This window comes from Apteryx mantelli, chromosome 1, assembly GCF_036417845.1.
Source record: "Apteryx mantelli isolate bAptMan1 chromosome 1, bAptMan1.hap1, whole genome shotgun sequence".
Classification (NCBI taxonomy): Eukaryota; Metazoa; Chordata; class Aves; order Apterygiformes; family Apterygidae; genus Apteryx; species Apteryx mantelli.
The window spans coordinates 168,541,614-168,563,729 of record NC_089978.1 but is presented as its reverse complement, the minus strand read 5'-3'; the positions used below and the strand labels follow the sequence as shown (position 1 = coordinate 168,563,729).

General features: G+C 52.2%; 3 protein-coding genes across 7 annotated transcripts; 1 reads left to right on the top strand and 2 right to left on the bottom strand.

Moving 5' to 3' along the window:
* Window positions 1–3,324: 3,324 nt before the first annotated feature.
* LOC106488506 (transmembrane protein 140-like) lies at window positions 3,325–5,231 on the bottom strand. The gene is given in 3 exon segments (XM_013947382.2): window positions 3,325–4,039; window positions 4,042–4,219; window positions 5,162–5,231. Coding segments are annotated over 3 exon segments (594 nt in total). The 5' UTR covers window positions 5,180–5,231; the 3' UTR covers window positions 3,325–3,641.
* A 2,265-nt stretch (window positions 5,232–7,496) lies between these two features.
* Window positions 7,497–19,561, top strand: CYREN (cell cycle regulator of NHEJ). 3 transcript variants are annotated; one of them, XM_067311799.1, is made up of 5 exons: window positions 7,497–7,621; window positions 7,694–7,760; window positions 7,980–8,148; window positions 15,797–15,874; window positions 19,357–19,561. In XM_067311799.1, the coding sequence occupies exons 1-4, from the start codon at window positions 7,497–7,499 to the stop codon at window positions 15,826–15,828; spliced, it is 393 nt and encodes a 130-aa protein (XP_067167900.1). In that variant the 3' UTR covers window positions 15,829–15,874; window positions 19,357–19,561. The 3 variants fall into 3 exon arrangements, with proteins under 3 accessions (XP_067167900.1, XP_067167893.1, XP_067167886.1); XM_067311792.1 differs by lacking the exons at window positions 15,797–15,874; window positions 19,357–19,561 and adding an exon at window positions 8,959–9,024; XM_067311785.1 differs by lacking the exons at window positions 15,797–15,874; window positions 19,357–19,561 and having other exon boundaries at window positions 7,980–8,467.
* On the bottom strand, window positions 8,896–14,712 carry LOC106488809 (transmembrane protein 140-like). 3 transcript variants are annotated; one of them, XM_067311765.1, is made up of 4 exons: window positions 14,550–14,712; window positions 12,467–12,558; window positions 11,691–11,872; window positions 8,896–10,510 (listed from the first exon to the last, which is right to left on the bottom strand). In XM_067311765.1, the coding sequence occupies exon 4, from the start codon at window positions 10,464–10,466 to the stop codon at window positions 9,870–9,872; it is 597 nt and encodes a 198-aa protein (XP_067167866.1). In that variant the 5' UTR covers window positions 10,467–10,510; window positions 11,691–11,872; window positions 12,467–12,558; window positions 14,550–14,712; the 3' UTR covers window positions 8,896–9,869. The 3 variants fall into 3 exon arrangements, with proteins under 3 accessions (XP_067167866.1, XP_067167877.1, XP_067167869.1); XM_067311776.1 differs by lacking the exon at window positions 12,467–12,558; XM_067311768.1 differs by lacking the exons at window positions 12,467–12,558; window positions 14,550–14,712 and adding an exon at window positions 12,399–12,442.
* Window positions 19,562–22,116: the final 2,555 nt, after the last annotated feature.

Sequence of the window (22,116 nt, the reverse complement as noted above, 5' to 3'; positions counted from 1 at the left end):
GCACTTGATTCTTGTGCTCTATTCAGCTGTTGCTCCAAAGCGTGGAGGATGGCTGAGGCAGCAATGTGCCAAGAATTGTCTCCTGCATGGAGAAAAGACCTTTGTGTTTTCACCAGATGTTTCCTGCACTGAGAACACTGTCACTGGGGGGAACCCATGCAAGCCATCCAGGAACAAAAATACTTGCACTGGTTGAACATTTTGTGTTCCCTAGCAGTATCTTCCATAAATTAGAAGAGGGTCCCTGAGTTAGACTTTTGAAATGTTTATATAGGAGATTGGAAGCACTAGATAATCCCTAGTACCTAATGGTGGATAGGAGAGAAGAGGGCCAGAGCCAGTCTGGTTCTGTATAGCTTTCTCACTACAGCTGTCCCGTCCCCCCCCATCTGCCTTCAACATTAAATATCAGTTGAGTCGTGGAGAACAAGGGTTTGCATGGGAGGGCAGAACCGCTTCTGGGTCTTCCTGGTGTGACATAAACAGCTGATGCTTTTGGAGGGGGCTCATAAATACCTGCTCTATCAACCCAAAGAGGGACTTGAAATGTGGGATGTGTTGATTTGAAGAAATGAAATGGTTACAAAGGGCTGTTCTTCTGGGATGGTGGTAGGAAGTGGTTTCTGAGTTGATTAGAAATTGCCAGTGTCTACTGTTAAAGAAAAAAATACACTTTTATTCTAATTTCTGTCTCTCAAGTCAGAACATCTTTGCGCAGTGGAATAGATGAGATCTTCCTGGGGTGGCAGTGCATTGGATGTGAGTGGAAATAAAAGCCCCTTGCTGAGCACCTTCATCATCTTTGAGCCCTACCACATGTTAAGGGTGGGATTCAGTCAGAGGTGGAGATGCCCGCAGCATACCATAGGGTCTCTGAGCTCCCCTTGGAGCTAGTGGGCCAGCCAGCTGCTAGGTGTCTGTTTTGTGCTGGAGATCAGCCCAAATCCAGGCTGGAACAAGGGGGCCTGTTTGAACACCACTAACAATAGCTCCAGCCCTGAGAAGAGCTTCAGGCTGTGCTGGAGACAGAACATGCAATCATCTCCTTCATACACCTGGAGCAGCTTCCCCATGAACTCCTAGTGACACTGATGCTTTGCAGAGGCAAGCCGCTGTAATCCCAGGGTGCAAAATTTTACCTTAAAAAAATTTTTTTTTGAAGTCACATTTATTCAGGCTGGACTAAGTTGCTCCTATGTTGGGACCCTGTCAAATCTGGATACAAGGTGGGGAGGGTCTGTAATAAATAATCTCACTTCTGTATCACTAGGAATTGAGGGACAGAACTGTAGACAGGCCCCAGCTCTTTGTCCAGGCAACAGCAATAATAGCTTTTTCACATGGACTGTTTCTAGAACCGGTAGCTGGGGGAAGGAATGGTGAAAGGTCTTGAGCCTAGTTTTGGGGTGGGAATGGCAGGAAGGAAGCATGAACATATGGGAACTGGTATCCAGAAAAACACTGGGATGCTTATGGGGAGAGCTTGGTCTGTATGTGGGAGTTGAATCTCTCACTGTCTGAAATGCGATGTGGGCTAGAGGGCCTGGGTAGCTCAGGACTGAGTGCCTGGAGCAGACAAGAATTTCATGGGACCATTACAAAGCCCCTGGCTGTGTAGCATTTTAGGGGGCACTTTTAGAGGGGAAATTGCAGGGAAGCTCAAGGAGGCAGGAGAGGGAGTTCCCAGCATCCAGCTGTTTGGAGCAGGGCAGCTTTTTCTAGGAAAACTAGCCATAGAAACAGTAACTCCCTTCTTCTCACTTATCCCCCTACTGTGAAAAAGGCAAAAGGGCTAGAAAATGAGTTCTTATCTTGTGGCTTAGTCCAAATAGTCAATGGGCTTTGGCTGTTATTGCTTCCCCTTCTCCCCATCTTGTTCCTTAGCTGTTGCCTTCCTGAGGGCTGTTGCCGGAGAGGGTTGTGGCAGGGGGTAACAAATACCTCCCATGGACTGCATGTGCCACCAACAAACTTGGGGCCAGGAGGCTGATCCTTGGCTGACATGGGGCTGCCAGCGTGTGGGTGTTGCCCTAGGCTTTGACTGTGGTGTCCTGCCCTCCTTCCTCCTGGGTGGCTGTGGCTGTGGCCTTTGGGGATGGGGTGGAGGACAGTGGCTCTGGGAGGATGGCTGACTGGGGGTGTGAGTCCCTGCTGGGGCGGTGGGGGCTTTTCCAGCTGCTCGCTGAGCTCTGTGGTGGGGAAGAGCTTGTGCTCTCCTTGTGCCTTATCCCCCACATCGAGTGCCAAGGGCTGGACAAGGTAGGGGGCCAAAACCGGGGCTTGGTAACCAGCGCCCAAGGTCAGGCCAAGCACAGGGATGGTCCCCTGTCCCTGATGGCTGGGAGAGGGGCTTGAGGCCCAGCCAGCTCACTGTGGGGCTCGTGGTCTGGCTGGCTGATCAGGGGGATGTGGCCTCAGTCACTTGGGCTGAGGCCATCCCTGTGTGTCCTGGGATGCTTGGAAAGGCAGCCCCAGAGCCTGTGCCAGGGAGGCCTGTGGTGTCGCCAGGATGTTCGTTCAGGGATCATGCGGCCAGGGGACAAACAGACACCATTGCTCTGGCCACCTCTGTGGGCTGAGTTTGGCCAGGTCATCTCAGCCTGTCCCCTCAGCTTAGACATGCACAAGTGGAGAGGCCCCTTTGAAGGTGTCCGGGAGTAAACCGTGGCTGAACAAAAAGTATTTTGTAGTATTAGACTGAAAGGTTTTCAGCAGTGAATACCTTCTCCCTAAGGGGCTATAGTGTCCTTTTTGTTTTTCCGTGTTGCTGCTGCTGGGACAAGCTCTGCAGTACAAGCAAACTGACAGGTTTGGGGAGGGCTGAGGGGGCACATGAGCAGAACCCTGCAGCATGACCCCCGCTGGGCCTGGGATACCTCCTGCAGCCTTGGCGTGGTGTGAAGCAGGGCAGGTCCATGTTGCCCAGCCAGGCCTGGGGTGAAGTTATTTCCGGTCACAATCCACAATAGGAGGAAGTGGAGGAGAAGGCCTGCCCTGGAAGTGGCAGCTCCTAGAGACACCACTGAGCCTTGGGGAGGGGACGGGCCAAGGAAATTGTTCTCAGATGAAGTCTCTCTTCCCTGATGGCCCAGACGCATGGGGGCCATGCAGCGGGTGTCCCCTCCCACAGCACTGAGGACAGACCCGGGCCTGCCCCCACTGCAGGTGTACGGGGCCCTGAGAAAAGGTTGGGGGCTCCAGGGGAGGACAACCTAGTGTCTCCTCCCTGGCTGAAGGGGGTAATGAACAGACCACGTGAGACGGGGGCAGGGTGTGAGACCCTTTATTGCAATAAGGAATCAGTCAAACCAGTATCACCACCAAGACCCTGTGGAAGGAGAGATGAGAAGATGAGCCCTTGTGTGCCTAGAGTGGCATGGTGGAAAGCCAGTGCTGCCTCACTCAAGGTTACAGATGTGGCATGGCGCTGTGTCCCTGCTGCCTGGGGTCTGTTCCTTCACCGCTCCTCACTGTGGGAGCCCTGCTGGCAGCCTGGGACAAGGGCCTGGACATGGTGGTGGTGTGTCAGTGTGGCTGGACAGGTGTCACTCAACCTGCAGGTCAATTTCTTGCCAAAAGCTGTAGTGAGATTATTTGATTTTTAAAGTGCAGCCAAGCAAGAGACAGTGTCCCTTCTGCTCTCAGTCCTCATGCGTGTTTGACCTGAGGCACTTAAAGGCAGTGAGAGCCTGAAGCAGCATCAGGATCAGAGAGAAAACTAGTGCTAGGAAGGCACAGCTAAGGTCAGAGACATAAATCCAATCCCAGACTTGGGACAAAAACAAGAGAAGACCAACAAGGAGCAGTGTTGCACTGAAGAATGGTGTGACCCAAACAGCAGTCCTGTGCTGTCTTTCGAGAGTGTGCTTTGCAAATGAGATGAAAATAACACAGAACAGGGTGAAGACCATAGGTGAATATGCACAAAAAATAGCTGACTTTATTATTTCTGGGTTGACGGCAATGCCCTCTAGATCTGCATATGCCAGGCACTGTAGCTTTCGAGCTGTCTCATTCCATAAGCAGAAGTTATAGAACCAAATCGTTTGTTAGGAAGATCAACAAGGTTGCCAGCTTCCCAGAACAGGGCATAAAACATCAGGATGAAGGATAACGCGGACCTGAGAAGCATCGTTGTGCTAAGCCATCTGTCTGTGGGTCTCTGCCGCATCGCACCCCTTGTTTTGTCCATGCTGCCTCCTCCTTGCCTCAAAGCCACCTGTGGGGAAGAGATGGAGGGGGAAACACCATTACCGGGGTGTGCTCTGCAGTGGGCTCCACATTGCTCCATGCTCTCTGTGCCCCTTCCCGTGGCATCTGTCTGCCAAGATTGATTTAACCTGGCTCTGTTATTGCCACTCACAGCAGGCAGTGGGCAACCCCAGCCTCTCGGTGACTTTGGTGACCCTCCCAGGCCCCATTCCCCTAGGGAGACCCCATGAGGGGATCAGGACTCCAGTTCCTCTCCCCCATCTAGATGGTATCTGGGAGGAGCCTGACCCTGCCATGACATGGGGCATGCACCCCAACCCCTGCTCTGTCCCGGGGGCCCTGTGTGGCTCCTTTCCACGGTTTTCCATACAGCTCTTCCTCACAGTGGGTGCCTGAGGTGATCTGAAGGTATGTGGGGCATTGTGCTCTGAACCTGCCGCAGGGATACGGGTGGACCTCCAGGAGGAGGGGGCTGCCAGGCACATGTGACTGGCTCAAGTAGGGTTTGAGCAAACCTTTCATCCCTGGAATCCCCTCTTCAGCCACTCCACCCGCTCCCTTAGCGCATTTTGGGAGTAGCGAGTGCTGTCACAATTGCTCTGCTTGGTGACCCCCTCCAGGGCTGTCCTGTCACGTCCCACCCATGGGAGGGGGGGAGTGACTCAGATTCGCAAATCCCCTTTGGTGTGGACTAAGGTGAGATAACACTCAAGGTCCTTACATAATCATCAACTTTAATGGAACAAATATCCTGCAAATGTTGGCCCTCTCACAATTATATCTACCCAAGCTATGCGGCTTTATGAGAGATACATAAACATTAACCTTAAAGGAACAAGTATCCTACCAACATTGACCCTCTTACAATTATATCTAAACCAAAGTAGGCTTTGCATTAGTTAACAACTTTAAGAGAAACAAAAGAGAAAGAAATAAAGAGGGAGATCACCAGTCCTGAATCCAGCATCAGAGCTGTCAACAGTCAGAGTTCTGCAAAGAGTGCCTGCCCAGCGCTCCTGCATGCCCCTATTTATTGCCCCACTTCCTGGACTTCCAGAACCTTCGCTCGCCTCAGTTCAAGGAGTGGTTGAGACACCAGTCAGTCAAGGGAAGTGACACCAGGCCCCTCCCCATGACTTTCTGGGACTTTCTCCCACTTCAGGAACCTTCTTTCAGGACATTGTTTGGGCTCACAGTGCAGTTATTTGGGTCTTGTCCGTTACATCTTCTGATCTACTTCTTGAGCCTTCAGCCACTTTCCCTTTTCCACTGGTTGCAATCTGTCTGTTCCTCACTGTGTTTCTTTTTCCCCTAGCCTTTTCCCTTCCCAGGAGGACTTGAGGGTATGGTTAGGATCAGGTCAGCCATGGGAACTTTAACTTTGTTCAAGCAGGGAGATTAGGTAAACCCCATTACAGATGCTCTAATGACCTCTGTGTCCCTTGCTGCCCTAACATCCCCAGCTAGAAACTTGTGCATTGCAAGAAAGAAAAGCAGAAGTAGTAGATGTTCATCTAACTTTTTTTTCATCTGACTCTTGCAAACCTGTTCTGGTGAACTTTCTCAGGAAAAGAAATTGCTTTCCCAGTCCTTGTGCTGTGACACTTTGTCGCACAAATAAAAGATCCAACAACGGAAGTGCTGCTGCCAAATGTTAAGTGAAAGAGGCAATGGGGAAATGCCCTGCATGGGACAGCAAACAGGCAGCAACAGGCAGAAGCACACATATTTCTCCCAGCTCCCTGTCTGTGGTGCTCCTTATGTGAGTGGCAGAGAAGGTAAGTTAGAGCAAAGGAGGAATTAAAGGTTGAGAAGGCTCCAAAGAAAATCCCGAGGGAGATACTTACAGGTGGACGTCAGGCTGTTGATGCGGAGCCTAATGGAGAAAATCTGTGAAAAGGGCAGGCATCTAGTCCTGCTGCTTTGCTCCTTTTTGCAGACACTGTGGAGGCTGATGTGCTGGGGTAGCTGCTCTTGAGCAGACAGCAGGGATGCAAGTGACCGCTGTATATATTTCAAGGTCTGTTCCCACCCTGGCTTCCATTTCCTTTGGAGCATTGCGTCACAAGATTGCATCAGCCTGAGAGAGTTGCTGTTGAGCGTTTTAAATGCCACCTGATTCAGAAAACCAAAACATGCCTGACCTCAGAAACTAAAGTGGAGGTAGATCTTCAGTCTTCTCCATTCTGCATGTAATAGCAGGGTGGTTGTGGATCTTGAGCAAGGCCAAGATCTGACTTTGAAAATGTGCCATTTATGACACACTTGCTGTTTGGGAGTCCCACTTACTTGCTAGAACAAAATATTCAAGGATGTCATAGGGTGAGCCTTTGGAGTAAAACATGGTAGGAGTGGACACAGATGGTTTTGCTGACAGCTGGTTTTAAAACCTTCAAATATGTGGCAAAGCTTCACCCATTGCCACCTTCCCACTGGCCCTGGACAAATGGCGGGAAGTTTGTGAATTCAGGCTGCAGCACAGTAAAACTGACTTTCCCATTGTCCAGCTGCGGTTTTCCCTGGAGGCCGAGCCTATTGCTATTAACTACACAGCCTTTGACCACAACAGCCACCCGCTGCTCACAGGGGCTGCATGGGACGGTGCATCTCCTCAGTACGTCGGACTGGGGAAGCGTGGCGGTCCCTTGCTGGCTGCCTGCCCCCAGCCCGATCTGCTTAAGTGTCAGCTCCTACTCTGCCCTTTTTTTGCTGCTCCAATGGCTTTGTGGGAAAAAGGGCTGTTGGCGCCTGCAGAAAGCATCCCTGGCAGTACTGCAGGCCCAGCTGTAAGGAGGGGATGCAGCCGGCCCAAGCAAATTGGCTGCAACTGGGGAAGCCCTCTTGGGTCGGAGGGGAATCCCAAACTAATGCTCTTCCCTATGACATCATCTTCAAGGAAATAGTGTGCAAAGTGACACGAATGGGTCTATTCGCCTAGATCAGAGAAGGCTGGGGGGGAACTAGTCACTCTCAACTGTCTAAAGGGGGGGGTGACAGAGAAGATGGGGCCAGGCTCTTCTCTGAGGTGCGCAGAGAAAGGACAAGAGGCCCCAAGCGGCAGGGCAGGAGACCCCCGGGGCAGGTGAGGGCGTTTCTCCCTGCGGGAGCCGGTGGGTGCTGGGACAGGCACCCAGGGAGGCGGCGGTGTGTCCGGGGCTCTCTCCCGACCTCCCCATTTCCGTGCCGGTCTCCAGCGGGAGCGCAGCCCCGCCGCGGCCGTTGCCCCGAGCCCTGCGGGGCACCATGCCCGCCCCGTCCCCAACGGCCGCCCCGCCCCGCACAAGATGGCGGCGGGCGGGCGGCGGCGGTTGCTGCCAGCCTGGATGGCGGCGGCGGAGCGGCCCGCGGCGCCGCCTGCGCCTCCCCCCGCGGCCCGGCGGCGGCAGCGGCAGGCGGCGGCGGCGCCCAGGTAAAGCCCCCTGGCCGCGCCCGGGGCCGCGGCGGCCGGGACCTCCGCTGAGCGTCTCCCCTCGCTCCCCAGGGCGGCGACCGTCTACTGCATGAACGAGGCGGAGCTGGTGGACGTGGCCCTAGGGACGCTGGCCGAGGTGAGCCCGGCGGCGGGATCCCGCGGGGGGGGCGGCCCCGGCCCCTCTCCCCGCGGCTGCCAGGGGCCAGCTGGGGCAGGGGGGGCTCCGCTCCCCGACCACCCGCCTCGGAGGCGGCCGCAGTGTCCCGCGGCAGGGTGGGCTCTGCCCCCGGTTATTCGTGGTGCTCCCAGGAATGAGGGTGTTGACAGCAGGGTCCGGCTGTTTTCCTTTGGTCAGAAGTTGCAACGGGAGGAAGCTGAGGAGAAGGCCTGGTATGGAAGTGAAGAGGAGCAGGAGCTCCCGCCAACGCTGAGCACTCCTGCCGGCAGCGCAGGCAGCGCAGAGGAGGGCAGCGACTGCAATCCGGGTCTGCCATCCCCTCTGGGCGCTGGTGCAGAGAAGACAGGTGGGGAGGACTCAGGGGACGATGTTCTGAAATACGTTAGGGAGATCTTTTTCAGCTAATGCTTCTCTTCCCCGTGTCCGCAGGCAGCTGGGGCAGTGTGGGTGAGGCCTGGGGGTGGCTGTGTGTTGGCTGCGGGCTATGACCTCTCACTGCAGGGCTGGGAGGAGGTCTGTGCTGGCCAAGGGGAAGGGGGAGCTCTTTCCTTGCAGTGTGTGCTGGGACCAGCAGGGTTTGGTTCCAGGGAATGGCATGCTCATTTGTGTCTGACACTTCAGAGCACAGCTGGATTAAAGAGGATTAAAGAGGCTTCAGCTGCGAGTGTCCCTTTGCCGGGTGGATTTTGGGACAGGGATGGAGTGGGGACTCGCTGGCCGTGGCCTCCAGAACTGGATGGTTGTGGTTCAGCCTAAATGCTGGGGCCCTGGGGCTGTCACCTTGGGGCACCCCTCACCCTCCCCAGTGCTGCTACAGGATGGCCCTGGAGGTCACTTGGCTTCGCCATCCCTCCCTGACAGCTGCCATGCGGCCTGGCAGGCTGTGCCTGTCAGTCCTGGTGTTGAATTTGCCCCCAGCCCAGGGCAGGCCCCCCTCAACTGGGGGAGATGTGTGGGTGGGAACAGGCTGGTGGGGGAGAGGGACCATCCTGAGGGTGCTGCCCCTGCTGCAGGGTGTATGGGGCCTGGGAAGGGGTTGAGGGCTCCAGGCAAGCACTCAAGGGAGTAATGAACAGAACACACAAGGCCGGGGCAGGGTGCGAGAATCTTTACTGAAATGAGGAATCAGTCAAACATCAGCCGTGTCCCTGCCAAGACCCTGCAGAAGAAGAGATGAGAAGATGGGCCCTCGTGCACCCAGAGGGGACAGAGTGAAAAGCCAGCGCTGCCTCATGCGAGGTTACAAACGGCTTGGTGGCCAGCTGCTTCCATCCAGGACTGGTCTCTGCTGGTGTGTCTGATGCTGCTGGAGTACTGGGCTCAGTTGCATAGTGTGAGAGTCTGGGGATCTGCACCAAAATCCTCTGCTTCCTCATGGAAGCCTTCCTCATTATGGCTGTGTTCAGCAAATCATTAAAATGCCCTTCCAGGTGCCGTGCTGCTCCTGGGGTTGGACGTGGGCCACTTCACCCAAATGAACTACAAGCAGAGTCACCTTGTAAGTCCATGTTATTCCAGAGGACGAAGTGCAGGTGCTCCTGCTGAAGAAAGTGCTTTCCATTGCATGCCTGGGGCTTGTGCTGCTGTGATGGCAATGTGAAGGCAAAGTTCCTCACCCATGTTTGCTTCTAAGATGCCCCTGGTTATCCAGGAGGTGGAGAAGCAGCTGAGTCTCTTTGGGCAACTCCAAGAAAGCAAGCCTGTGTGGCTTCTCTGGCTGCCTACACTCAGGCTAGATACAGCCAGATGGACATAAATGCCTTGTGCTGGGTCTGATCTGTCCCCTTTGCTGTCCTCAAGGTCAGGGCCAGAAATGCTGTCGCTCTGGTGCTATGCCCCAGGCTGCAGTGTGTGTTATGTGCTGCCGTTCCCAGGAAGCTCCCACACTGTGCTGTGGGTGTTGGTGCCTGCTGCCCGTTCAGGAATGCTGCCAATGTCTGGCTGGCAATCACAGCTGTTCATCAGAGCATGCCTGGGCATGAGCATCAGGACTAGGTTGCAAAAGCTGTAGTGCTATTATTATTATTTTAAATCAGGCAATTCATAGCTCTTGCATCTTCTCCACCTTCAAATTTCAATGGACATGGCCTCCTCAGGGAAAGGACTTTGGCATGGATACCTGTGTTTGGCCCAGCTGAGGTACATACTGGCAGTGAGAATCTGGAGCAGTAGCAGAGTCTGAGTCCCAAGCAGTGCCAGGAAGCCCCCAGTGAATTCAAAGGGGTGAATCCAATGTGAGGTCTGGAAGAGAAATGTACCCAGGCCTCCGGACAGTATCATCATCTTGATGACAAGTATGATGAGAATCACCTTCCAGTCCTTTGTGTCTTTCATGCACTTCACGTGTGCAACAAAAAGGGGATAGAAGATGCTGAAGACCAGGCAAGAGTACACGCAAACCCTAGCTAGCACTATTCCTGGGAGGCTGATGCCCATCACCTGCAGATGCCTGTACTCCAGGCACTGCAGCTCCCTGACTGTCTCGTTCCACAGGCAGAAGTTGTAAAAGCCGATGCGCTTGTTGGGAAGGTTGACCAGGTTTCCGGCTTCCCACAGCAGAGCATAAAGCATCAAGGCCAAGGCCCCTGCAGCCTCCAGGAAGGTCAGTGTGCAGAGCAGGTGCCCAGTACACCTCTGTTGCAGCAGGCCCATTCCTGTGCCCATGTGCTCTCTTGATACCACAGTAGAGCCTGCCGTGGGGACAGCAGCTGCAAGACAGGAAGGCAGGAGACCCCTTGGTTATTGCCTGTATGGCACGTGTCCCAAGGTGTTCTCTGCGCCTGTGTCACTGACTGCTCATGACTCTCCTTGCTCATGGAGTGGAAGCGCCTCAGTCCTGCCCCAAGGCCAAGGTGGCCCACCTGAACCCAGAGCCGTGCCAGTAGCTCCTGGACAGTGGCTTGGACAGGGGAGTGAGAGGTCTCTGTGCATTACCCTTCCCGCGCTCAGCCGACTGCTTGCTGCCTCCTGGAGTGAAAGGCCCTGGCACAGCCAGTACCCATCTCATCCCAGCGTGCGGAGGGGCCTTGGCTCTGGGGGGAAGGATCAGACCAGAGCATCCCAAAGCCCTCCAGTGCCTCTGTTAAAACCTTACAGCCCAGCCTGGCAGGGTGGTTGAGTGCCCCACAATGGAGGAGAGCGGAGGGCTAGTACAGAGGGAGCCAGTTGGACAGCCCTGGCAGGTGGGCTGCAGTGCTCAGAGCCCCAGGCTCCGTGCCGGCAACATCCCACACACCGCCAGTCGCACCAGGGTGGAGGGGTTTGTTTCCTTTGGGGTGCAGCATGCCCAGGGAAAGCTGGAGTCTGCGCATAATCTCTGAGTAGGATGTGCATGTCCTACTGGGCTGCAGGAAGGGGCACTTTCGATCACAGCAAAGGTGGCTTAATCATGCCCTATCCATGGACCAGTGCTGAGAGGCAAGGGGATGAGCCCAGTGCTGTTCCCCAACCCCAAACACACCCTACACATGCCACGGTCTCACACTGGACGAAGCAGGCAAGGCAGCAAACCGGCCTCTGCGTGGTGATGGCAGGGAGGGGAACAAAACGCTGCTGTCTGGTAAAGATGGGGTTAAGAGCTATGCTGGAAAAATGCTTTTCTTTCAGTTCTGGTTCAGCAATGACATCCCTTGTGACCTTTGGACAAGTGAGCAAAATGCAGGCATGCACAGGTCAGAAGTGCAGGATACCCAGCTGTCTTGGGGTGCCCAGTGCCAGCAGTGCTCCAGATTTCTGATGCCCACATCCCCCTGAAGCTTTCACATCCCCATGCATTTTTGGACATGGCAGGGCTGGTCACCCCTGTGCTGAGCCTATCTATGGTCCCTGCCAAGGCAGTGGGCAGGGCATCAGCTGTGACACCACAAAAGGGCCCTTGGATCCACTCACCGGCTCCTCACCCTCCTCTTGTGGGCCCGGCCCCAGGGAGACAGGTGCTGTGGAGTCAGATGGGCCTCGAGCCACCCTCCTGCTCGCTCCTCTCTCTGGCTGCTTGGCAAAACTGGCTCCCTGCTTCTCCTCTAGACACGTGGTTTGTCCTCAGCAGTGCTCCTGCAGGCTTCTGCTTCAAGCTGAAAAATAGGGATGTGGGATCAGGACAGGGAATCACTGGCTGCAGAGCCCCACAGCATCGACAGCTGTCTATCCTGGTCCGCTTGGAGACAAGGAGCTTGAAGACCTTTTTCTGAGGCTCTGCCCCCCTCCTCCCTTTGCCAAGCAATATCTCCTGTGTATCCTTTACCAGCGTTTCCCTAGAAGTACGCAACAGTAGCCCCACTAGGTCCACTCCACTGGCCATTACCCATGCTGTATCATCCCCAGGTCCCGGGTGTCGCAGGCCATCTTTCCCGCACTACGCTGCTTGCATTCTTGTCCCACAACTGCTTGTGGGTTTGGTTACAGCCTCCCTGGCTTTTCAGAGTGCCAGGAGAGACCCTGCTCACATCTGCACCCAGCACCTGGCTGCAGTGCTGGTGACTGGTCCTTCATCATCCCCCTCTCATTCCTGTCTCCCTGGATGCTGGGGATGGCTGCCTATGTTTAATGTGCACAGGGCTAAAGCTTCTCTGCCCCAAACATCCTTACTCCCACACTAACATAGCCAGCAGGAGCTGGAGAGGGTCACAGGATCCAGGCACCAGTCTGTCCCCATCCAGTAGCAATACCTCACTTCTTAGAACCTCCCTTGGAGACCTTCTTCACAACAGGCTTCTGGAAAGATCTGATGGCCGCATGGAGGATGTCCATTGCTCTAAACCTGCCATAAGGACACAAACAGACCAGGAAAATGTCAATACCTGTGCCTGGACCTTACTGCAGAATGGGACTTCCTGTATGTGTGAGTAGTTTGACCGCGGTTTGTCAGACCTCTCAACCCCGTCATCTCCCCTTGATTCGTCTGTCTTTATACCCACTCTCCTGCAGCCAGTCATTGCTGCCTTTCGTCTCCCTGTCCCTGCGAGGGATTGTGTCCTGCTCACCCATTGCTCTTGGCATCCTGTCTCGCAGCCCTCACAGGGAGTCCAAGAAGCACTTGGAGAGAGCTCTCAATTAGCTGACCAGGTCCGTAATGATTTCTGTCAGACTCAAAACTATGACCTGTAGTGCCCAGCCAGCTCCTGGTCCCTGCCGACCAACCAGCTGTTACTGTCATGTGTCTCCAGCCTGATTTCCAAAGAAGAAAGGCTTATAGAAACACAGGCTTTTGTTCAATCACCTCTGGTTGCCTTTTTCTTATCCACTCCGCCCAGACACAAAAGCAATTAGAAGTTGTCCTTGTTACACATGTTTACCAGAAAGGGAAGCAGAGAACTAAATTCCTGGAAGGTTCATGGAAGTATGTCGCAGGGGTAGAGGAGAGATGCCTTAAGACACCCTGTGCTGACAGAATGGCTGTTAAGTGATCTCTGCATTTATGATGCCCCAGAGAAATCCCAAGGTTTCTCTGCTCCCTCCTCTCCTTTGAGACCCAGACCTGTAAGAATGTACCTTCTTTCCCAGCAATGCCACGCCTTCACTCTTTACACTGGGTGAACTGGAGACAGATTTGCCTCTTGGCCTCCCGCTCCCTGCCCAGCCCAACATGTAATCCCTGTGCACAGGTATGGACTGTGACAGGGACAGAAAGCTGCTGGTGCTGGTGCCCGGTGCTAGCTGGGGCAGGGAGCACCAGCTGGCTTGGAGGCTGCGTCACCATTTGGCTACGAAAGCCAAGAACTGGTGCCCTGCCAGCAATGCAGCCTCAGACACAGCATTTGTGAGCTATGCGGCATGATTCGGAGCTCAGTTCGGAGACAGCCTGGATGGGAAGTGGGGGGTAAACAGGAAGGAGCCATCAGCCAGTGTCCAGCTGGGACCTTTCCCAGGCATCTGCAGCCCCTCTGCCTCAAAAGAGATGCCTGTGCCTTTGGACAGGAGAGTTTGCAGCTTTGCCTTAAAGGTGTAACAAAAAGCAGCCCCGGCATGGTGCAGTGAGCCCCAGTCTGGCTTCCCCCACCCTTGTTTTAGGGCAGGCATCATGAGAAACACTGAACGTCCCCATGGGAGCCTATGTCTCAGTCTCCAGGGCAGAGAGAGGCTCTGGGCGTGCATCCCGCCTGGGACGCCTGGGCTGAGCCGCCAGCTAAGCCCAGGGGCGAGGGCAGCAGTGGGATGGGAAGCCAGCACATAGCTCTGGCAAAGGGATCCAGCCTCAGGGAGGTGAGGGCCCGGGCCGAGGCCCCAAGGGTCACTCAGCAGGAATAAACAGCTGTGCAGAGCTGCGTGACCCAGCGGCAGCAGAGAGGCTGAGCACCAAGCGCAAGGGGAAGGGCAGTTTCTCTCCTGCTGAAAAGCTCCCAGAAGACTTGGCTTTCCTGCATTCCCCCCTCCCCGGCCACTGGGAAGGTTAATGCTGTGCAAGAGCAGTGGGAAAGGGAGGCAGCTCTGGACTTTTCAGCTCTCTGTTAGCCCACTCACCTCCTGCCAGGATCCCTTGGCTAAATCTCTCCTACTCTGTCAGGGATCTGCTCTCTCCCTGGCTGCAGGGAAATCACAGGTGACAAAGGGCTACCAATAAGCTGAAGTTTGGTGTCAAATGGAAAGCAGCCAGCAGCAGACAGATGGGGCCATTTGGGACTGCCCCGCAGCTGGAGAAGGACCTGCTCCCTCCCAGCCCTCCACCGCCAGCGGGGCCACCTCTTCCCGCAACGGCTCCCTAGGCGCAGTGAGATATTGAAAAGGTGGGGGACCCGGCGGGAGGGTACTCACAGGGTGGCCATCAGGCTGCGTGCTGTGTCCAGAGCTAAAACACACTGGTGAGGGCCAAGGCACAGTCCTGGCAAGCTGATCCCATCTGCTGACTGCATGTAGCAAATGCAGCCCTTGTTGTTGTCACGGACATCTAGCCCTGGTTTCTGTTTCTGTTTTGATGGCCATAGGGTCCTGGTGCTGTGCTCCTCCCTGCTACTGCGTCATCTGAATACGAACAAGAAAACAACCCGAGCAAGCCACCACAGTCCAAGCTGGGTGCAGTTTTGCACTTTCTTCTCCTAGCTGTTATAACTGATGTGAATAACTGACAGGGCTGAGTTCGCCTGGGAAAGTTTTGCTCCTGGAGTGGTTTGGGCGTCAGTGGGAGCTGAGACGTGTTTGTTTTGTCCTGGCACTTCTGTAGGGGAGACTGTCCTGTTCGACCCAGTTACAGCAGCACTATCAGAATTCACTGACGACTTTGTCCTTCCCCCACCTTTGAATATAGTTCCCCGTCCCTCTGCTTTCTGGCCCGCACTTCGCCTCGGCTCCCCTCCCTGCGGATGTGCCTATGCATACACAGTGCAGGAGAAACGGCGACCTACATGCTGCAACAGGAAACCTGCTCCCCCGAGGCCCTGCCTGAAGTGGACGAGCAGCCCTGGTTGTCATTTACCAGCATATCAAAACCTGTGTGAATGGGCGTGTGTGCCTGTTGGCTTGCACAACTCCCACTCCTTGGTCCATTAAGCCGTGGGACCCCTTCTCTACTGGTAAGGGCTAAGAAAATCTCTCTGCTCAGGCAGCTGGTGCAAAAGTGAGTGTGACCAGCAAGGCTTTTCAAAGGCTACATTTCCCCTCAAAAAGCTGTCATGTGACTCAACCCATCGCTCCTCAGTGAGGTTAGCATATAGACAAGCACTGTGTATTCCCCACTGCCTCACGGCTCAGAAAAGAGACATCCAGAGCCCCTGGAACAGGCAAGCAAAGGTCATGCTTGCATCTCCAGCCTGCCTTTTTGAGTCCTTGGTGAATCACTGCAAAATGAGCAGAAATGAATACTAAGTTCAACAAAATGGGATATTTTAGCCTTGTGCCTGTCTCTAATTACTGAAAGGAGTGTATGCAGTGGTGGTTTCTAGCATGCAGGGTGTTGAATGCTTTGATGGCTGCACTCTCCACAGCTTTTTTACTTGCAGAGGTGAAAAAGTGAAATGTCCTAAAATGCAAATTAATTTTTAACTTTTCTCTTTTTTTTTTGTAAGTTGCCAGTGGAGAGTGTCCTGGGCTGACCTGAGGCAGGAAGATGAAGTGAAATCCGACTCGTATGAGAGCGTGGAAAGGTAGGGTTGTGGCTGGGCTGTCCTGAGGAGGCAGGTAAGCCAAAGTTTTGAGCCAGAGGTCTGGAGAGTGTTGGTCTGGGAAAACACAGGTACCCTGGGCACATGCCTCCCTCATGACAGCAAGAGAAGCAGTGTTTCCAGCTGAGCTCAAACAGCAAACGTGCTCTAGCTCTGCCATCACCCCATTAATGTTTCCACAATCTGAGCGAAAAAGATAATGAGAAGCCATGGAGCCAAGGGGCATGGAAGAGGGGCTGTTTGCCCATGTGGAGTAGGGAATGAGGGAGAAAATCTTGGCGGCGAGGGGTTCTCCTGGCAGAACATGGTTGCAGAGGTCCAACCTCCCCATATGCCCAGCCCTCCAGGCTTTAGGGGGAGGGCAGCTGTGACTGGGTGACTGTTCAAACCCCCCCATACCTCCAAGGCAATCCTAGCCATGACAAAAAGGCAGTGTCTTACCCAGAGGAAGGAGCCAGGCAGCTTGGCTGAGCCCCACGTGGGGTGGTATGGGCAGGGAGAGAGCACTGCCATCACATACATACCCTGGAAAGGGGCTGTGAGAAAACTGGCATTTTGCATTGCCACAGCCCAGGAAACAACTCTCTCACAGCACCTGGGTGAAACAACAACTTTCCTCCCTTTCTTCCACCATGTTTCTGCCCCTTTTCCCTTCCATGCTTCACTCAGATTTTGGGTTGCAGCCCACCTCCCTGACTGACATGCTCTCTGCCGGCCCAAATTTGCAGACACACGTTCAGTCCCAGCCACCGCACTCCCCTCTGCCTGGACAACATACAGTACTGGAGCATGTCCATTTCTCACCAGCTCCTAACACTGCTGCTAGCTCTTTGGCAAGGGAATGTCCTTTCCCAGGAATGGGATGAAAAGGGAGGGCCTTCCCTAGTTGACATATCCTCCCTCGTGTGATGGAAGGGGCAAAACTCTCCTTTCTTTAGTCTTCCTGGCCAGACCCAGAACCATTTGTCCTGTCCTATTAGCAACCTTAGTGGCAGGTCTGTTAGGCGAGGTGTGTGTGGGACATCTAGCCATGAAGCTACTCACAGAGCCACACCTAGTAATTCCACTTCTGGCAAGGCCTGGAAACCTCCAGGTGATGCACACTTTTTGAGCCTGTAATACATAAACAGCCCCACCACCATGCAATGCTGTAGCACTCAGATCCAAGAGCGCAAGGTAGGTGAAAGGAAATATGAGAGGAAGCCCTGAGAGAAGGCTGTGGATGGACCCACCACCAGTCAGATGGCAGTAGGAAGGCGCTTCCCTATCTGGCCTGCGTGCATGGAGTAACTTTAGCATTGAGAAAGACAGGGATCTGGGTTGAGGTGGTCCAGACCATAGATGGCTTGGGCATAGGTTATGGTGGGAGAACTATGGGGACTGGAGCCCTTCAAGAAAAAGTGGAGGGACATGAGGACTGCAGCAGATAAAGTACAGCAGGCCATAGCTGCTGAGCTGAATGTGGTGAATGACCAGGACCTAGAAGGAAGCCCTAGGGCTGACCGTGGCCATCATATTGGGGCTGCTAGTTGGGAAACTGAGGAATGAGCGGAGACCACTGAGGTGGGACCACTGTTCCAGCGGGGGAACATGCATTGGCAGGAGGCATGTTTGTGCCCCAAGAGGGGCGGTCACACAGTTTGGCCTCATGCCACTCACATAATCATTCAGAAAGGCCAAGTCCATATGATTTGGGCATGGTGATCTAAACCAACTCCTTAGCTGAGTCTACTGCAGGAAAGGGCACAAGAAGGTCCATCACAAACATCCTCACCTTGCATCAGGATCCTGTTTGCTGGGATAGTCAGGACAACTGCCACACTGAGCCTGGACCCTCAGCTAGCCAGGTCATGCCTGTTCTGTCATGCCACAGCACCCCCCACTTCCCTCTGAGCCACTGTCCCCCTAAAGATCCAGCCAATCCCATTCCCATCTCCTGCACCTCAGCCTTCATGGGTACAACACATGACCACACATTCTGACTCTTTAAGGGCCGCTAGATATGACATAATTTTGAAATCTCCCATCTCTTAACGGCCACTTCTGTTTTGCTTATAAAGCCTAAATAGATTAAAGGGAGGTTTTCCTTTTGAGATTCTCCATTACCTGATCTATACATCAAATAAGTAGGGATGGTTTGTATGGATATATCATAAACAGCATGTGCACTCACCAGATGAAAGCACTGGAAAAACTGAAACTCCAGTATGCTCATTACACTGAAACTCTAATAGGCTGCCTTGAATAGCCTTGAATGCCTTGAATTTTCTGGGGTTGCCCAGATACTGCAGCTCCAAAGCAATCCTTCTGTGGCCTTTCCTGTCAGAATAGGTTGTTGCCTACTGGTGCAGATAAAGTTTTGGGGAGCAGTGAGGGCCAACTGTTCCCCAAAGGAAGGCAAGTTGGGAACTGAGGTTGACCTCAGCACAGGCAGTGCCCTCACTGATGGGGCACAGTCCACATCTGAACATGGTGGGCAGAACCGGATCCATCCTAGAAAAGGCAAGCAATGAACCAGGTCTGGGTCCTTTCAGGGAGACCAGTCAGGAGGAAAAGGAGACAGGGCCAAAGACAGGACTGGAGACGAGCTACAGTGTCTGTCCAAGGGGTCCATCCAGGAGACAAGCATCCTACAGTGTAGGTCCAGGGTCTATCCAGGAGGCATGGCTGGACACAGGTCCACCTGTGGTGTAGCTCAGGCAGGGACTAGGGGCCCAAGGCTGAGCTCAAATGGGGCTCTTTGGCCCTGGGCAGGGGTGGGGGAGATGCCCCTTGTGCAGCTGGTCAGGGCCAAGGCCTAGTGGTGCCCTCAGGGCCCTGACATAAAGATGAGTCTGAGTCACCTCAGAAGCAGAAGGGGACAAATGAGGCCTTTGTACAACTGGTTCAGGAAATGTGCAGGTCTGTTCTTTTTCCAGCTTTGGAGTATCAATCAGTAAATCACAGCTGTTAAGAGTTATACTATCAGTTATAATTGACACCTAATTGGTCCTCACCCTTCCTCTCCTGATAACCAACTGTAAGTATTTCTAAATCTCCATGTTTATGTGTGCTGCTGGCAAATTTCCAGCAGGGTCATAGATGGTTTCTTTGCAATATTCATCAGTCTTTTCACAAGGCATCTCAAACTGGTAATCTTATCTTTAGCAGAAGGCAACAGAACCCATAATGCACCGCAGTTCTGTGACAGAATTGGCACAATATAGAGAGATTAACAGCACTGGAGAGAGAACTTCTGTTTTAGCACTGGCAGTCCAATCTGAAGGCACTGTGCAGGCCATCTCAGAGAAGGAATACTCACCTGACATATGCAAAATGGGTAACACACACAGCAATACTATCAGCAGTTCTAGTCATATTAGCAATCACAAGTAAAGCATGGTGTGAGCTGGAGCTTTCAAAAGTGTTTTGCTTATTTTATCCTGCCGTTTTAAAATTAAACTACTACATTTGCTTCCCAGCAGATGGTCATGACCCTGTTCCTCATTCCTGAGGGAAGCTCTGCAGAAGAACTGTGTTTCCTTTAGTTACTCAAAAAGCTATACTGCAGTTATAGCTATACTGCCCCATTGTACCAGACTTGAGGGATTCCTGTGGGGGTTCTTAGGCTGGTGAGAAGGACTGGAGTTTACATTTTTCTAAATTGTTCAGAGATTGCTTTTATTCAGAAGAAATCATAAGATGACTAGTTTTTTTCTCATCTGTAATCTGTTTACAATTAAAAATAAATAAATCTAAATGAAACCAAACCAACTCTACATTCTTCTTACCACAGCAGTCATGAGCAGGTCCCTGGCAATCTAAGAGCTGCAGTCCAAGGCAGTGCAAAGCTAGATGGCTTTGCTGTCTGCACAGATGCTGCATTTAGGACTCCTCAAGACAGAAGCCTAATCCCTTGAGATATTGGGCGTGAGGCTCCCAGAACTCACGCTCCAGGACTGGCGCCCAGTCTGGCTGTAGACTTCAGCTTGGAAGGTACCATTCTTTACAGTACTTGCAACCATTTCTAACCCTGAGAGAAAACTGCTTCAGTTGTCTTCCGGGAGGCCTTGTAAGGACAGCCTGTGCCTACATTTCTTGTCTTGGTTACTGCATTTGCCTTACCATAGCACAATATGATTTCATCTGTTGTCTCTTGTATAGCGCACAACAGAGGGGCTGGATGTGATGTTTCTTTCTTGTGATAGTGGAGTACTAAAATAGTCCTGTCTGATACTTTAGACATGGCTAGATTCCTCTTCACATTTGAAAGTGGATCTAGGTCTGATCTGTGTGGAAAAAAAGACTTGTCAGTTGCTATCCTGTGTATACTTCATACTATTCCACTTGCATTAGAGCCATCACTGCAAGATGACTCAATGGCTACACTTAGCAGTTCTACCCATCCTAGTGTCCTAGCATTTTAAGCAGTCAGCCAATTCTTTCTTCTAGCAGATAAGGTTTTATTTATTACTGGCAAAATCTAGCATGGCCCCTCTCAAATACTAAAAACGTGATGGCCCTGATTCTGCAGCAGTAGGGTCTAGCTTTGGAGTTAAAATGGAATATGCTGTAGAGACACAGAGGAGGTAGAGAAAGGAAGCCTACTGAATTGCTTACTGGATAGTTGTGTTAGGAAATTTGAGGAGACAAAATTCAATACCTGTCTTAAGAAGGACATTTTTCATCTCTCAAGTGTCTGCACAGTGTAATATGCCTTAAGAAGCCACAAACTAGGCAGGTTTATGACTGTAATGAATAAACGTAAGAATGGCCATACTGGTTTAGATCAAAGGGCTATCTTTCACAAGCACCCTGTCTCCACGGTGACTATACATGGATGCCCAGGTTAGAGTAGGAACAGAACAAACATATACAGTACTCTTCCCAAGCATTCTCCTAGATTCTCACTCTTTTCAGCTGAGATTTCCCAAGCCACATGTGGCTTATTTTAAAATTCCCTCCCAATAGTCTGTCTTCAAAGTACATGTCCCCTCAAATCCACATATATTTTTTGCATCTGCAATGTCCATTAGCAAAAAGTTCCACAGACTGACTATTTGTGTACAGATTTTGTCTAAAGTTTTTGAGTGTAAAACGTATTTGGTTCTTGGGTGAAAGGGCTCGTGACTCTCCAGTTATCATGGCTTATGACTTTCCAGTTTCTCTATTATGACCAGGGAATAGTAGCTTCAGCTGCTCAATGAATAATCCCTCTCCCTGAGAATCTTATGGAAACTTCCAAACAGAGCCGAAGAAGCAAAACAGAAACAGGGACTTAGCTGCTCTTCCAGCTTTTTCTGAAAGTGGACTCTGCCTCACAAAAAAACCTATGTATTGTTTAAGATAAGTGATACCTTATACTGAAGAGATACTGCCAGCTAAGAATGCTGGGGTTAGAATGCAGGGTACTTCTTCATGTACTGACAGAAACTTTATGTGCTCATTACCCAACTGTGTGTGAACAGTTTTTTCAGAAAAAAAGAGCAAGAACTTTGGTTTCTGCAGATACCTGCACCCTCACTGGTAGAGCCATAATCCATAATTAATGTCTTAAGAATTGTTTAGGCAAATCAGATACATGACACTTTCAGGTGCCTTCACTGGCTGAAGAACTGAAGTTACAAAATACATCCTGATATTTTGCAGCAGATTGTCTGCCCTTTGCTTCAGGTAATAAGGGCAGAAAGAACTGTAATGTATTTTGAGCCTGACAGGATTTACTCTTCCTAAAATTTACATCTTGGTTTGCTGTCTTGTTTTTGCTGGGCCTTGTGGCTTTTGAGGGGAGCCTCTCCTTCATTTTTCTTTCTTCCTTGCTTGAACTGCTCTTTGCATTAGGATCATGACCTGAGTCAAAAAGGAGGAAAAAACAAATCCATATCAACTACTAAGGAGTTGCTACTTGCTAAAAAAAGTACAAGGCTTTGGTTTCATTCACAAGAAAATGGTATTTTGGCAGGAACATACCTTTCCTTTGCTACAGGAGGACCACAGTATAATTCATAATCTAGTATTACCATGTAAAACCTTTTGCCATAGGCACAGGACCTAGTTCTATTGTTCCAGCATTACGATCTTCTACTGACCCTTATTAAAGGATTCTTTCCAATGGTTCACAGAATCGTAACATACAATCCTTTATGGTATGCTGACACATATGACAAGCTATGAACTGATGGCTAGAGCCTCTCCCACCAGGATCTGGAGAAGAATAGGACAGGGTGAGAGGCATTATCCTTTGC

What these genes read in the sequence shown, in the direction of transcription:
- CYREN (XM_067311792.1), top strand. Translation starts at nt 7,497, where the DNA reads ATGGCGGCGGGCGGGCGGCGGCGGTTGCTGCCAGCCTGGATGGCGGCG. An exon ending in CAGGCGGCGGCGGCGCCCAG is followed by an intron (nt 7,622 to 7,693) that starts GTAAAGCCCCCT and finishes CTCGCTCCCCAG; the next exon opens with GGCGGCGACCGTCTACTGCA. An exon ending in CGCTGGTGCAGAGAAGACAG is followed by an intron (nt 8,149 to 8,958) that starts GTGGGGAGGACT and finishes GTCCCTGCCAAG; the next exon opens with ACCCTGCAGAAGAAGAGATG.
- LOC106488809 (XM_067311765.1), bottom strand. Translation starts at nt 10,466, where the DNA reads ATGGGCACAGGAATGGGCCTGCTGCAACAGAGGTGTACTGGGCACCTG.